This window comes from Urocampus carinirostris, chromosome 3 (assembly GCF_059441175.1).
Source record: "Urocampus carinirostris isolate Australia breed hairy pipefish chromosome 3, RoL_Ucar_1.0, whole genome shotgun sequence".
Lineage (NCBI taxonomy): Eukaryota > Metazoa > Chordata > Actinopteri > Syngnathiformes > Syngnathidae > Urocampus > Urocampus carinirostris.
In genome coordinates this window covers 10,922,436-10,939,296 of record NC_142351.1, presented here as the reverse complement: position 1 = coordinate 10,939,296, position 16,861 = coordinate 10,922,436, and the positions used below count along the sequence as shown (strand labels likewise).

The 16,861-nt window shown below is 42.5% G+C and overlaps 1 protein-coding gene across 5 annotated transcripts in view; it reads left to right on the top strand.

Annotated features, from left to right (window-relative positions):
* atp2b3b (ATPase plasma membrane Ca2+ transporting 3b) overlaps positions 1–16,861 on the top strand; it is a 124,114-nt gene that overhangs the window by 30,184 nt on the left and 77,069 nt on the right. For all 5 annotated transcript variants that reach the window (XM_088330650.1, XM_088330649.1, XM_088330652.1 and 2 more), the window contains exon 4: positions 16,009–16,206. In XM_088330650.1, coding sequence (XP_088186776.1) covers positions 16,009–16,206 — 198 coding nt within the window. The remainder of the gene's footprint in view (positions 1–16,008; positions 16,207–16,861) is intronic.

The window sequence follows — 16,861 nt, the reverse complement described above, 5'->3', positions numbered from 1 at the left end:
AGGGAGAGGAAGAAAGAAATCCAAAGAGAAATAGAAAGACAGAAGGAGAGAAAAGAAAGCATGAAGGGTATGAATAGAGAAAGAGAAAAGAGAGAAAAGGAAAAAAGGAAGTTAGAGCAAAAGAGGTTAAAAGACAGAGAGAGAAAGAGACAGAGTGGGAGGAAAGGGGTGGAAAAGAAAGAAAGAAAGAAAGAAAGAGAAAGATAAAGAGACAGAGAAAGAGAGAGAGAGAGAGGGAGAGAGAGAGAGAAAATAAATACAAGAGAAGGAGAGAGCGTGAGAAACAAAAGATAAAAAGTTGTGAGAGAAGGGGGGAAAGAAAGGGAGAGGAAGAAAAATATCCAAAGAGAAATAGAAAGACAGAAGGAGAGAAAAGAGAAAAGAAAGCGTGAAGGGTATGAAGAGAGAAAGAGAAAAGGAAAAAAGGAAGTTAGAGCAAAAGAGGTTAAAAGACAGAGAGAAAGAGACAAAGAGCAACAAAGGAAGAGAAAAAGAGAGACACAGAGAGTGAAAGAGACAGAGACAGAGTGGGAGAAAAGGGGTGTGAAAGAGAGAGAGAGAGAGAGAGAGAGAGAGAGAAATAAGAGAAAGAGGGAGGGAAAAGAAGAGAGAGGGCGGGACAAAAAAGAGAGAGGGAGAGAGCGTGAGAAACAAAAGAGATAAAAAGAGAAGTCGTGAGAGAGGGGGAAGGAAAGGGAGAGGAAGAAAGAAATCCAAAGGGAAATAGAAAGACAGAAGGAGAGAAAAGAGAAAAGAAAGCATGAAGGCTAGGAAGACAGAAAGAGGAGAGAGAAAGGGAAAAAAGGAAGTTAGAGCAAAAGAAGTTAAAAAGACACAGAGAGAGAAGGAGACAAAGAGCAACAAAGGAAGAGAAAAAGAGACACAGAGAGTGAAAGAGACAGACAGAGAGTGGGAGAAAAGGGGTGGAAAAGAGAGAGAGAGAGTCTAAGAGACAGAGAGTGGGAGAAAAGGCGTGGAAAAGAGAGAGAGAGAGAGAGAGAGAGAGATAAATACAAGTACAGTGTCTTTGTGAGAGGCATCAAGTTGACATATTTCAAACTGCAGCTTGTTTTTCTCTTGCGCTTCTCTGAGTGTTGTCTCGTGGGCCGGATTCAACTCCCTAATAAAACACAATATGATTGACAACCGTCCAGCCCCAAAATACTGAAAAGTCCTTATCACACTGAAAGAGCGTAATCCTAAAAGGAGAAAGCGGCTTTATTAGAGCTGGGTGAGGACAACATGTGGTGAGTGCTTGACTGATGAAGGGATGAAGGGATTTTCCGAATGGAAAGCTGATCGACCAAATCAATAAATTGATAAGTGAGGAAAAAAAAGTTCTATACCGTGCTTTGCTTTTGCATCTGCCTTTGTTTTAGGGAATTGCATTTTCATGCTGTAATTGATTTGGCTTGTGAAGCTTCTTACAGTAGTTTAGACTATGAGCCGTTTGATTTCCCTCTTCGTTTATTTACATTAGAAATAAACAAAATTGTTTAAAGTATTTAGCTTCATTCAAATGTGTTTGTACAAGCATTTGTGACTTCTGACAGGGTTGTTGTCAACACTACATAGGATCGACTATATGGGACTAAATCTTGAAGTTTCCAGGGTTCCCGCACATTCTTGAAAAGTCTTAAAAGGCATTGAATTCATTGTTCTAAAAAAAAGGCCTTAATTAAGTAAGGTTTTAGGATTTACTAAACGGAAATCTGACTCTGAAGACACTTCACGTGTCTTGTCTAATTCCTTACAGTTGGAGCATATTCAAAAGTCGGAGAAATTTAATTAGCCGAACGATGAGTGTAGTCCACATATCAATTTATTTAGCTGAATCAAAGGGTTGAACAAATCGGATCGTTCTTCCTTGCCAATTACAATCGTGTGGAGAAGGACGACGGGGGCTCCAGGGTTGTTGTGCAGCATCACGTGGACCTCGGGGACAGTACTTTTTTTTTGGGTGGTTTCACTTTTCAGAGAGGGGGACCGGAGAGTGTGTTCCAACTACAGAGGAATCACACTTCTCAGCCTCCCTGGTAAGGTCTATTCGGGGGGTAGAGGAGGGTCTGACAAAAAGTTGAATCTTGGATTCAAGAGAAGCAGTGTAGTTTATCCATGGTTTTAAAATGTTGACACAAACCCACTGAAGATGGAGACTCACAAACATAGTTTGCTAGTTAGTTGCCTTCCTCAATTTGTCCTCTTGACTGACAAATTAGCTGATGCAACCTTTCTTTTTTTCTTTACTGCATTTGGGTCAGAGGTGTGCTGGAGCTTTTCCAATCTGACTTTGGGCCAAGTTCAGTTTTGAAAAACAAGAATTCGAATCTTGAACTTGAAGTCTTCGATCATTCTGAATTTGGATGACGTTTTGCATATTTGGTATTGGAGTAATCCAAAAGTAATTGAAAGTAATCCAGTTAAAGTAACCCTACCCAACCCTGTATATATATATATATATATATATATATATATATATATATATATATATATATATATATAGTATCCCACAACAGGATAACAGAGATTTTTTATACCATATTTTTAGACTAATACTGACATCAAAACAATAATCTTGGCAACTCATCGATGGACATACCACATATTGATAACAGTAGTACATAACGTCACGGTTGCCATGGCCACCCGTGTGGCCCCAGCTGCGGCGGCTGGTTGACAGATTGGCTTCCCTTCTATTTCAGCTCAGTGCTCTCACTCTCCCTTTGTCAGTCCGCCAACGAACCTCTGCCCCGCAAGACCTGGGTTTTGACTCTGTCCGGTTTCCTGCCTGTGTTTCCTGTCCGGTATCGTTCCCATCTATTTTTTTCCCGTTTATTATCCATCTCCAGTTCCCGTCTAATTTGTCCTAATTAATTTCGATATCCAATTTTGATATCAATCCTGTCTGTCCCGTCCTGTCCTGTGTCGACCCCATCCGTCCTATCTCCTTGTGCAATTGGTATCGATCTTGTCGGCCTCTGGTTTCCTGTCATTCCACGCCAGACTACTGCCTTACGTCTTCCACCCAACGATCGCCGAATCACTGGCGTTTGGGTTAACGCGCATGACTGCCCCGTTTCCCGTAAGATAAAAGCTTGTGTGGGAAACGTCACGCATTTGGGTTCTCCTCCTGTTTTGGTTCTTGACTCATAAATGTCATCCCCTTTGCCCAAAATTACTGATATTTCAAAGAAATACCTTCCATTCATAACATAATATTTTTCCTTAATATTAAAATTAAATTCAAGCATTTTTTTATATCTCTAATCTCTGATTCTTGTTTGTCAAATCGCCACTAGAGCACAGTTGATAGTGGTGTCAGCCACCGTGACAAATACAAGACTTGGATCAGTGTTTCTACTATCAATGAAATCTGTTCCTAAAACAATGTATTTAATAGATATTATAGCTTTTCTAATATTCGAAGATCCAAATTCAAGAAACTGTTTTTTTTATTCGAATTAAGATGATCATTTTCAACTAACCTTACGGGTAGCTATTTTGGATTATGTTGAGAAGAAACACCAAACAACAAAAATACAAATTTTGTTGTGCCTGCAAATTTACTGGATCCTTAAAGCCCCATTAATGTGACCCCAAGGTAAAAAAAGAGGACTCTTTAGTCTTATATTTTGGGGGTCTCTGTGGTGCTCATTAGTGGACTTTTACGAAGAGATGAGCCACTAGGAAGAACTCATTTAGAAATACATAGTATAAATGTCAAGACCAGAACGGAAATAGGACCCAGGAAGGGCTGCGCCCACGATCCGGTGTTCGCAAGGCGCGGGAAGCAAGTCGGTCTCGTACTCGGATTGTGATCCGAACACGGAAGTGGATGTTCCGTAGCGAGCAATGGCGGTGTCAAGGACGGACAAAACAGGTTGATAGCCGGGCCTGGAGAGCAAAAACGTGGTCGGGGTCAGAAACGGGTCAAAAGCCGGGACGGGAGAGCAGGCGTGGTCGGGATAAAAAACGGGTCGTAAGTCGGGACGGGAGAGCAGACGTTTTCGGGATCAAAACGGGTCGTAGCTGGAGTCAGACGGGAGCAAAAACGGGACAGGTGGGAAACAGGGTCGAAAAAGGCTTGCCTAGTATACACTGAGGTTCGCAGACGGACTGACAAAAGGGGACAGACAGGACTGGGTACAAATACTGATCGGGAGCCAATCAGAGCCCGCGGCAGTTGGCGCCAAAGGAGTGGACACAGCTGAGTCACATCAGTAATCATGACAATAAAATCAGTAAAATAACAATCTTTCTGAAGAAGCATATCATTGCGCTTATCTAAATATTATTCTTATTATTTTGGGGTTTTATATTGAAGGAGCATTGAGTATATTATTTTAAAAAAGACAATATACATTTGAATAATGAGCAAAAATGCATGAACAATCATATGAACGTGCTTTTTTTAAGAACTTGGTTGAGAATTTTTATTTTATTTTACAGAACACGAGGGTCACTTAAACGTAGGTGACATACTTGTCCGCCATCTTGATGCTAAGGTTACAGTTTCTTTGAGTCTCCATAGTTTGTGATCTTCCTTTTTTCCCTGTTTTGCGCTACATAATATGGAATGTATATTTTTGTTTACATAAAAACATGTATTAAAAATTAAGTTTGTCTATTGATCTGAAATCACAGCATTGAATCATTTAGCTCATTTTGATCATGACCTGTCTCATTTTACTAGGAAATCATGATTAGATTCAGAAGTTACAGTAAAAATGATCAACATGCCAATATATTTTTTTTACATTTTTGCAGTGAATGTAAATTGTTTCTTGAATTTGAAACGGGTGGCCGTTGAGCCCCTCACTCTTTTGCTGATTGGCAAACTTTATGCCTTCTGGTTTTGTATAATTTGTAAAGTTTCTATTTCAGATGTGAATACTTTATATTAGAGATAAACTCTTAAAAGCACGGCGGCGCAGTGGTTAGCTCGTGTGCGGCACAGTTCTGAGGTAATGGGTTCAAATCCAGCTACCGTCCTTCCTGTGTGGAGTTTGCATGTCTCCCCGTGCTTGCGTGGGTTTCCTCCGGGCACTCCGGTTTCCTCCCACATTACCAATAACATGCATGTCAGGTTAATTGGCCGGTCCAAATTGTCCCTAGGTGTGAATGAGCGAGTGTTGTCTGTCCCTGTGTGCCCTGCGACTGGCTGGCAACCAGTTCAGGGTGTCCCCTGCCTACTGCCCGAAGATAGGGATGGGCTCCAGCACCCCCGCGACCCTACTGAGGATAAGCGGTGCAGATAATGGATGGATGGATGGATGGATAAACTCTTAAATTTCTACTTTTCTATTTAGTAGTCTTTATAATTTACATCCTTGCCAAGTGGGATGCAACCCTAATTTGGTTGTAGAAATACAATGATTTAAGGACACAGGCAATCACATGCATGCAGAAACAGACACTCTGATATGGACACCCAACTCTGCAGTATAAGAGGATGAGTATCAATTATGGAAAAAAAGCGAGAGAAAGGAGCGTGCGTGTTCATGGGTGCCCATGTGTGCGCGTGTGATGGGGAGAGAAGAGAGAAAGCTCCAACAGCTTGCCGCATTGTCAAGGACACATCAAGGAGATAGAGAGAGGGAGGAAGGATGTATGAGAAGAGAGGAGAGAGATCACACTGAGGAGAGGAGGACCGTGCAAGCGTTAGTCAGCATCACCTGTTTGCACCCCCCCCCTCACTCGCCTTGGCCCGAACCCCACCGGGTGTCATATTGTCTCACATTAAAGCCGAGCGGCAAGGATCGCTGCAGCAAGCGGACGATATCTGCAAACAGAACACGTACGTAAACCGGCAGCGTCGGTTGAAGCCAACCGCTGCAGGCGCCTTGTCCCCCACCCCCTCCCAACAGACAACCTCCCTCCAAAAATATGTATCACGCAAACGGGAAAAAATCCAAACGCTGCACACTGGACCAATCTCATCACCTGTTGCCGGGCAGAAACCTGCTCAAGACGGGAAGCCTGGGACCCGATGTACTGATCACCATGGAAACTGCATCACTTAGAATGGAGTTTGACGAGAAGATGAGGCAAAGACGCAGTTTTTTTCATAGTTTGGCGAGGGGGGCGACTTATACTCCAATGAGACTGGTACGGTATAATTTCACATGTTATTTTCACACTAAACCGCAAGAGGGTGCTCTCGGCCTGGGTTGATCATTTCCACCTTGCCCTGTTGTGGGTGGACATTTTTCGAACCAGAAGAAGGAAGCGGCCTATCGTCTCAAGTTGGAGGAGTTGTTTACCGGTAAAAGTGACGCTGAGGATAAAGATTTAATTGGATTTAGTGATTTAGACTCATGTTTTCAAGTCATGTCAACTTTAGGCAGGTAGGTAGGGGGGTAGGTAGGTAGGTAGGTGGGTAGGGAGGTGGGTAAGTAAGTAGGTAGTTAGGTAGGTAGGTGGGTAGGTAGGTCAAGTCAAGTCAAGTCAAGTCATGTTTATTTGTATAGCCCTTTATCACAAGGAGTCTCAAAGGGCTGCACTGACCACAGATTATTGCAAACTACAGACGATTACATCAGGGGACTATTACATCATCCCCTGATCCAAAAACCTACATGAGGGCAAGTAAAACTCAAAACCTCAACTTAAGGTAAATGGAGAAACCTTGAGGATTACCAGGCAGCAATGGATGTTGCAAGAACAAATAATACACAGATTTTCAACATGAAATATAGATCATTCATATGCTATAGATTAGAAGTGTGTTTTAAGCCTAGATTTAAACAGTTCCACTGAGGTTGCAGATCGAATCTCAGGGTTAAGAGCATTCCTCAGCACCGGGGCTTGAATGGAGAACGCTCTCGAACCTGCGGATCTCTTCTTGGCTCTTGGGATCACTGGTAGACCAGCATTCTCAGCGTGAAGGCTCCGGACCGGAACATCGAGCGAAATTATATCTGAAAGATATGAGGGACCAAGTCCATGCGTGATTTTGTATACTACCAACAGAATCTTAAAATCACATCTTAAGAGTAACAGGGAGCCAATGCAGGTTAGCTAAAATCGGGGTCATGTGATCAAACTTGTCTTAGTCAAGTCAAATCAAATTTATTTATATAGCCCTTAATCACAAAAATGTCTCAAAGGACTGCACAGGATTACAGTTACAAAATTACACAATTACCTCATCTTAAACCAGCAAACCAGCATGCGGGCAAGGAAAAACTCAAAAACCTCAGTGTGAGGAGAAAAGAGAAACCTTGAGAAAGGACCTCACATGTGGTAATCCCCCTTCCAGGATTGAACAGGGTGAATTACAATTAGCATTACTGTACACAGAATAGTAAACACTAGGTAAGATGTTGAAAATGTCCGGAAAGAGCATGACATCAACGACGACGCCAGCTGGTAAATGCAGGGGTTGACATGCTGCAGGTCAGACCCCGGTCCGTTGACCCATCCCAGATCATCCTTCTCCTTCGTATCAGCCAGGCAGGCCTCAGAAAAAGACAGGACAAAACAGAATACAAGGTGGGCATCAATCATATGCTTTGGAATAGAAGTGTGTCTTAAGCCTCAATTTAAAAACTTCCGTTGAGGTTGCAGATCTTATCTCCAGAGGCAGGGCGTTCCACAACACCGGGGCCCGGATGGAGAACGCTCTCGAGCCCGCAGACTTCTTGGCTCTCGGAGTCACAAGTAGACCGGCATTTTCCGAGCGCAGACTCCGTGCAGGAACATAGGGGGAAATCAAATCGGAGAGATAAGAGGGTGCAAGCCCATGCAAACATTTATATGTTAATAAGAGAACCTTAAAGTCACATCTTAAGTGGACTGGGAGCCAGTGCAAGTTGGCCAATACAGGTGTAATATGCTCAAACTTTTTAGTCTTAGTCAAAAGTCTAGCTGCCGCATTCTGAACCAGCTGCAAACTTTTAATGCTAGACATCGGGAGACCAGAAAGCAATACATTACAGTAATCAAGCCGAGAAGTAATAAACGCATGAATTAAAATCTCTGCATCTGATTGGGACAGCATTGAACGAATCTTCGCAATATTACGGAGGTGGTAGAAAGCTATTCTAGTAATATTTTTCACATGTAACTGAAACGACAGGTTAGGATCAAATATAACACCTAGATTTTTGACCGAGTCACTATGGGTGATATTACATTTGTCTAGGTTCAGGGTAATGTTTGAAAACAAATGACGACAGTGAGCTGGACCAATAATCAACATTTCAGTTTTTTCTGGGTTAAGGCGTAAAAAATTATTTGACATCCATCTTTGAATCTCAGTAAGGCAATCCTCCAGATTTCTAAAACTTAAATGTCCAGTTTTTTCCAGTGGCACATACAGTTGAGTGTCATCTGCATAGCAATGGAAACTAATATTATACTTGCGGATAATGTCACCAAGCGGGATCATATAAATACTAAAAAGAAGGGGGCCAAGTACAGAGCCTTGAGGAACACCACAAGGGACATTAGATTGTTTAGAGGTCATATTGCCATAGTTAACACATTGCATCCTGTCTGACAGGTAGGACCTAAACCACGAGAGTACAGTTCCTGAGATACCAATGCGTTCTAGACGAATCAATAATATGTTGTGGTCGACCGTATCAAAAGCAGCGCTGAGATCCAGCAGCAGTAACATTGATGAGGCACCAGAATCTATTGTTAAAAGGAGATCATTGGTTACTTTTGCAAGGGCTGTCTCAGTAGAATGATTTGCTCTAAATGCTGACTGGACAGTTTCAAAAAGGTTATTTTCTGACATGAAGTCATTTAGCTGCTGTGCAACGACCTTTTCAAGTAATTTCGCAAGAAATGGCAGATTTGACACTGGCCTATAATTACCTAGGCTTTCTGGGTCAAGGTTAGGTCGCTTAAGCGTGGGTTTAATGACGGCAGACTTGAAGGCTACAGGAACAATACCCGAGGATAGCGATATATTAATAATATTTAAAACTGATGGTCCTAAGATCTCAAACAGATCCTTCACCAGTGAAGCTGGAAACGGATCAAGCAGGCACGTAGTTTGTTTGGCCCTACTGACCATCTGTGTTAGATTATCAAGGGACAATTCATTGAAACTGGAGAATGTTTCTAAACAACCGCTGACACAGTCCATACCTAGCACCTCCACATCTTTGATATAGGAGGAGGAAACAGAGCGTTCTTTTAAAATTTCATTCCTGATTAGTTGAATCTTTTTATTAAAAAATTCCATAATGTCATTAGCAGAATGAGTGCAACCATTTGGGTTAAGTTGTTGTCTGGTAAGTTTCGCCACTGTGTCAAATAAAAATTTTGGATTATTCTTATGTTCAACAATAATCTTAGAAAAATACGAAGCTTTAGCTGAGGCAAGAGCTACTTTATATTTCAGCAAACTGTCACACCAGGCCAGTCGAAAAACCTCCAGCTTAGTAGTGCGCCATTTTCGTTCAATTTTTCTGCAACTTTGTTTGAGTAACCTAGTTTCTTCAGTAAACCAAAGTGTAGTCTTCTTGGGTCGGAATTTATACTTTAGGGGCGCCACAGAATCAAGAACATTTACCAAAGCAGTATTGAAGTTGTTTGTAAGTGAGTCAACAGACCCAGTGTACGAAGGGAAGGCTGCAGTTACCATAGGTAATAATTCTTTTAAGGCTAACACCGTTTTAGGGCGGATATTGCGACTGCTAAAGCCTATATTTTCCTTATCACAGTAAACATTAAACAACACCTCACATTTAACAAAATAGTGATCAGAGATGGCATTAGGATACGGTAACACTGTAACATTTGAGGCTACTACGCCACGGGTCAGGACAAGATCTAGAGTGTTCCCATCTTTATGAGTTGGCACATCAACTATTTGATTGAAACCAAATGTATCCATCAGTGACTTAAATGCAATTGCAAGTGAATTTGATGGGGAGTTTATGTGAACATTAAAATCACCAATAATTACAACATTGTCCGCATACGTAACTAAGTCTGTTAACAAATCAGAAAATTCTTCCAAAAAATTTGAGTATGGTCCAGGTGGGCGATACACAACAACTACATAAATTGGTGTTGACATTAAGGACCTCATAACAAGTGCTTCAAACGTTTTAAAACTAGTAGGGGTATTAGAAGTAAATTTCAACCTATTTTCCGATATAAGAGCAACACCTCCACCTTTTTTGCATGGTCGTGCCAAGTGCGCACTCACAAAGTTAGGGGGAGAAGCCTCATTTAACACTACAAACTCATTTGGTTTCAACCAGGTCTCACAAAGGCCAATAAGGTTAAGATTGTGTTCATTAATAAGGTCATTAACAAGTAAAGCTTTGGAGGCTAGTGATCTAATATTAAGAAGGCCAAGCTTCAGCACTGTGGACTGAGCTGAAACCTTTCGCGAGTTTTGCACCTTAGTGGTAACCACCACAGGATTCGACTGCCGGTCCCGGGTCTTGTGCCTTGCATGACGGCAGATGCGGCCCGAATTCCATACCACAGGAATATTGTTGACCGGTGGAGTAGCAGGATGACTATTGGTAGAAAATAATGTTATTTCTTCTCCCTCCTCACCTAACAAGGGAGAAACAGAGGTAAGAGGCACAGAAGAAGATGCTATAGAATAGTATAGATCAGGGTGTATGGTGCAGTCAGTAGAACACTCTAAACTAGAAAAACTATGTGAATTGCATGAATCTAGCATAGCGCTAGTTAGCTCTAGCGTTACAGACTCCACACCCATGGTAACAGGTTCACTAATCACCTGTGACCTGGCCTGCACTAGTGTATCCTGTCATGGAAGGCTTAAACAGTAATCTATATTTTTAGAAAGAGTGAGAGCACCTTCCCAGTTAGGGTGAAGGCCGTCTCTCCTCAGCAGGTCAGGTCGGCCCCAGAAATCAGGCCAGTTATCCACAAACCTAAATCCCTTCTGATTGCAAAAACTTGCCAGCCATCGGTTTAGCGAGACTAGTCTGCTAAACCTCTCATCATTGCCTCTCGCAGGCAAGGGGCCAGAGACAATTACTCGATGCCGACTCATCTTTCTGGCGAGATTACAGGTCCTAGCAATATTTTTCTTTGTAATCTCAGATTGTCTCATTCTAGTATCATTGGAGCCGACGTGAATGACTATATCGGTGTAGCTAGCCCTGTCCTGGTGTCTAGGTTTGCTCGTCAGCTCCCTCAAATTAGCCTCAATGTCGGGTGCTCTGGCCCCAGAAATACACATAACCGTGGCTGGGGTGCTAAGCTTTATGTTACGGGTGATGGAGTCACCTATAACTAGGGTGCGGGAGCCAGTAGACCGGGGTGGAGTGGGACTAGCTAGGGGGCTGAACTTGTTATGCGTCTGAATTGGCTCACCGCGATTAGCATGCCGTTTAGGGCTAATGCTAACCGGACTAGCAGGTTCGCTACAACCCACGCTAACAGTTGTGTCCGAGGCACCTAACATTTTCCGTTTAAACTGCTCTAGCTCACGGACACGTCCCTCTAGAAGGGCAACCTGCCTACGGACACGGGTGCAACCTTTACAGCAACCCATACTCACTTGTAAGCGTCGGATGCCAAGAGCGTCCTAGCAGCCGTGGGAGGGGATAGCCTTCAACAACGATCGGCAGCAGCTTCCGACTGTAAAACAATTGTGCGCGGCACTTACCTTGCGCCAATCGTCCGTCAAAAGCCTTGCTTGGAATTGTCTTTATGTCATCGAAAACAACATAGTGAACATTGTTTACAACGATATTAGATGTGGCACGCACATAAACTTAAACTTAAAGAGAAGAATACGATTTAAAAAAAGGAATATTAACTAGATAATGCTTGGAGATTGGGTTAAGTGCATCAGATTAATAGTGCAATGAAAAATAGCGCATTAGCAGCAACATATTTCCAATATAATTTGATAAAGAAGATAGAAAAAAAAACATTTTCCATACATGGGCAATATACAGTGAAGAAAACAAGTATTTGAACACCCTGCTATTTTGCTACTTCTCCTACTTAGAAATCATGGAGGGGTCTGAAATTTTCATCGTAGGTGCATTTCCACTGTGAAAGAGATAAACTAAAAAGAAAAATCCAGAAACCATCATGCATGATTTTTAATAATTATTTGTATTATACAGCAGCAAACAAGTATTTGAACACCAGTGTATCATCTAGAATTCTGACCCTGAAAGATATGTTAGTCCGCCCGTTAGAAGTCCACCTGCACTCCGTGTATCATCCTGAATCAGACACACCTATTTGAAGTTGTCAGCTGCATAAAGACACCTGTCCACCCCATACAATCAGTAAGACTTGTAACATGGTGAAGACCAAAGAGCTGTCCAAAGACACCATAGACACAATTGTACACCTCCACATGTCTAGAAAGGGCTACGAATTGCCAAGCAGCTTGGTGAAAAAAGGTCCACTGTAGAAGCAATATTAGAAAATGGATTGTTCTATGCTCTGCTGTGATTTTGCTATAAGGCAACACCTTCCATACTATCCAGAGAGCAGCGAATGATTTTGGGGCTGTGTTGATGACTCTGTAAGGTTTTCCTGTCTCCTTATGCCCATATGCTTTCCGCTTCTGTTCTATGGTGTTTTTTTCTGAACACTGTTCCCTACTACAGCTCTTGCGTTGGATGGTCATCATGTGCATGCTGAATTGTGTCTCGCTGGGTATTAGTTTTGGACTAGGGAGACCAACCAAAATCAGGTCTAAGTTGTGGCGCTAGTAGTGGATTACAATAGTGATGGATTCGATAGAGCCACATCCAAACTCATTTTGTGCTCTGTTGTTGTGTGGTGTCATCGTATTTCATTTATAATGTATAACTATGATGTCATCCACAAGTTTGCTTGTCATAAACATTTTGTTTTGGTGCTCCTCCACCATAGGGCTGAGCGATTAACTGAAATCTAATCGTTATGGCGATGAGACGAAGTGCGATTGTGTAATCGCAAGACACTGCATTTTTTAAAGGATTTATAGTTCTATATTTGTGAGTGATGGGATGTTTGGCCAACCAGCGCCAGCCAATCAGAGGCAAGTTTTAACAACACTAACCAATAAAGGTGAGGGAAAGTTTGCAAGCAGCACGTGTGAGCCGTGTGTGAGCAAACAGCAATCCCAACAAAGCTCCCGGAAGAGGGCGCTGTTTTCTTAAAAAGCATGCCAATATGATTAAGAACTCACAAAAAAAAGCCTATCACAGAAAATGCACTTTTCTTTTCAAATCAAAAAATTGCATCGAGATTGTAATACTGGTTTGAAGAATCGCAATTGGGTTTTTTTCCGAAATCGTTCATCCTTACTTCACGATTACTTTTTTGCTTACTCAATGCCATTGCTTTATAATTTTAATAAGAGTTGACGCTGTGCTTCACAATTCAGTTTAGGTTTTGAATCTCAGTTCTGTCAGGACGAGGACAGAATCAGGACCCAAATTCGTAGCGTTAGCCACAAGTTTATTGCTAGAAAGAGGAAGGGCACCGCCTGTGATCGCTGGACGTGGGAAGCAAGCCGCTCACGCAATCGGATCGTGATCCGAAAACGGAAGTGGATCTTCCGGAGCAGGAGATGGCGATGTCAAAGATGGGGAAAACAGGTCGATAGCCGGGACAGGAGAGCAAAAATGTGGTCAGGATCAAAAACGGGTCGTAAACCGGGATGGGAGAGCAAACGTGGTCAGGATGAAAAACAGGTCCGAGCCAGAGACAAACGAACGGACGGGTGGAAAAACGGGTGGAAAAACGGGCGGAAAAACAGGACAGGCGGGAGTCAGGGTCAAAAGGCTTGCCTTGTTACAACAGAGGTTCGCTGACGGACTGACAACCGGAGAGTGACAAGACTGGGCTTGAAAAGGGACAGGGAACCAATCAAGTACAGATGATGCTAATCAGTAATCATGACAAGTTCCAAGCTTCTTGTGTGGACTTTACATGTTTTTCATTTGTTTGCAACCCCAGCTTGTCCTATAATCAAAGGAATGCACTTTAGAACAGTTTATTCTCTATAAATGTGAAAGATCTTTAGTTTATTATATGTTTCCCTTAAATGACTTCACATTGGTCTTTTCTCTTAAGTTCACTAAGTTAAGTTTCAAGTCACACAGTCAGTCAAATGGATTTCTCATTGTGATTGTTAGGATTTTATTAAGGTAAAGTTTAATATGTAACGTAATTTAAATGTTACATGAAAACAATTTCCCTATGAAGTTATTAATATGATTTTTGGATTGATCATTTTCTTAATACTGCTAGAGTTGTACAAGTTGATGTTGCAAAATAACAAGTATCCATTAAATTACCGTATTTTCCGCACTATAAGGCGCACCGGGTTATAGGGCGCACCCGAAAAAATTGTTTTTGGTCCTATTTTTGACATACATAAGATGCACCCGATTATAAGGCGCTACAATGGGAACGTCGACAAAACAGTCAGATAGTTCAGTCAAACTTATTACCCCCTTAACATTCCCAAAGCTTGCAAAGAAGCAAATACGTGTCGAGAACACGTGCGGATGCGGTGTCCGTACGATGTCACTCAAATGCATCGTTCCAAATATCATTCGGAAGGTTAAAGTCTTGGGATTCAAGAAATGCCAACCATTCCTTAGTTTCTATTTTCTTTTTCGCTCGCAACTTTACTGTATATATGACAATAAACACTTGGAATTGAGTTTAATTTAAAAATAGACACTCCATTCCATCCATTATCTGCACCGCTTATCACAGAAACATCGAGTTCAGTCTGAAACAAGATACAGGGATAATATATATAGCCGGAGTAGCTCACCGAAGTCGTTGTGTTCATAATAATGTGCAGCCGTGGTCCTCTTATATCCGTGAGTTTAGTAAATCCAGGAGAATAAAATAATTACAAATAAAAAATAGTAAAAAAATGCTTTCTGTATGCCGTCAGCCACGTGCTATACGCACTCATCTTTTTCGGCCAATTGCAGACTTTTTTTTGCCGTTCAAGCCAATGCCAGCCTGTAAATGATAAAAAGGATCCGCCCCTTGACCTCCGAATAACTTTAGCCAATAGTGAGCAATTCAAATGATGATTGACACATTGGTTAGCCAATGAAACGCCGGTAAATAAATCCCAGCATACACCGCGGACTACTTGGCGTTCGGGGGAAAATCTAGTCGGCGGCTGCAAGTTAGTTGCAAGACTTTGCGAATTAACATTGATCCATAAATAAGGCGCACTGTATTATAAGGCGCATGGTCAGCTTTTGAAAAAAATAAAGGCTTTTAGGTGCGCCTTATAGTGCGGAAAATACGGTACATGTCAATTCTTATAGAGAATTAATAATAGACCAACTTTTTTTCCATTGTGCTCGCCATCCCAAAGCAATTTGTTCTATAACAGCTAAAATTCTTAACCATCCACAAATAAACCCCAACATACCTCCACCTCTTATACAGGGCATGTCTGGACTGAAACACATTTTAAAATTAAGAATAACCAAAGTATTTTTTTCAAATCTTATTTTAAAATTGAAGATATCTGCTCATTTTGCAACATTGATATTAAAACCGGGGCGGCACGGCGGCTGGACGGTTAGCGAGCAGCCCCACGGTGTGGAGGTTCAGGGTTCAAGTCCAGCTACTGCAGTCTCCCCATTTTGAGTTTGCATGTTCTCCCCGTGCCTGCGTGGGTTTTGGACCGTCCAAATTGTCCTTAGGTGTGAATGAGCGAGTGAGTTGTCCGTCCCTGTGTGCCCTGCGACAGGCTGGCAACCAGTTCGGGGTGTCCCCTGCCCACTGCCCAAAGAAAGCTGGGATGGGCTCCAACACCCCCGTGACCCTACTGAGCATAAGTGGTGCAGATAATGGATGGTTGGATGTTGAAACCACAAATCTTATGTTCTTCTCATGTTCAATTGTATTAGAGTCCTGACAGGATGTTCATCTCTGGCTTACTCCTGTTGTCTCCACTTTGGTGTAATAATATTCAGGAGTCTGTACAGCTCTTTGAGACTTCTTGTGATTTAGGGTTATACAAGAAAACATGTCTTGACGATCTGCTTTCTCTCTCTCTGCCAGGTCTCAGCGGGGATCCAGCAGACTTGGAGCGTCGTGGTCAGACCTTTGGCCAAAACTTTATCCCCCCAAAGAAGCCCAAGACTTTCCTTGAACTGGTGTGGGAGGCCCTGCAAGATGTCACGCTCATCATTTTGGAGATCGCTGCAATCATCTCCCTCGCCCTTTCTTTTTACCAGCCTCCCGGAGAAGATTCAGAGTGTAAGGAGAGGGGGGTAAAATCGGCAATAATCATTCGAGGGTCTCGTGAATCACAGGGGTCCTAAAATAAAAAGGGTTCTCAAATTGGGGCTTTGTGTAATATATATTCAATTAGTAATCGCTACATGACATAAAACAGATTTAATCCAGCCTGCGAGACAATGCGAAGAGAGAAGCCCAAGAGAAAAATGAGCCACATCACGTGTGCAATCACCTGCATATTCAAATAGGTCCACTGAATGTCGCCAAAGCCAACTGCCACTTCCAGAGCAAACCATGTGTCAGAACCCAAACAGACGGTGGACCCAGACGCGTAACGTTTTCACACAAGCTTGATTTTACAGGAATGGGGCAGTCATGCGTGGGAACACAAACGCCAGAGGCAGACAAGATTGAAACCAGACAGGACAGACAGGATCGATACCACACACAGGATACACAAGCAGATACCGGACAGGACAAGACAGACGGGATCGATAACGGACAGGACGAGACGGACAAGATCAATACCGGATGCTGGAGACTGAAGCAAGATACCGGACAGGACGAGACAGACGTGATCGATACCGGATACTGGATACACGAGCAAGATACCGGACAGGATGTGACGGACGGGATCAATACCAGATACTGGGGACTGGCGCAAGATACTGGA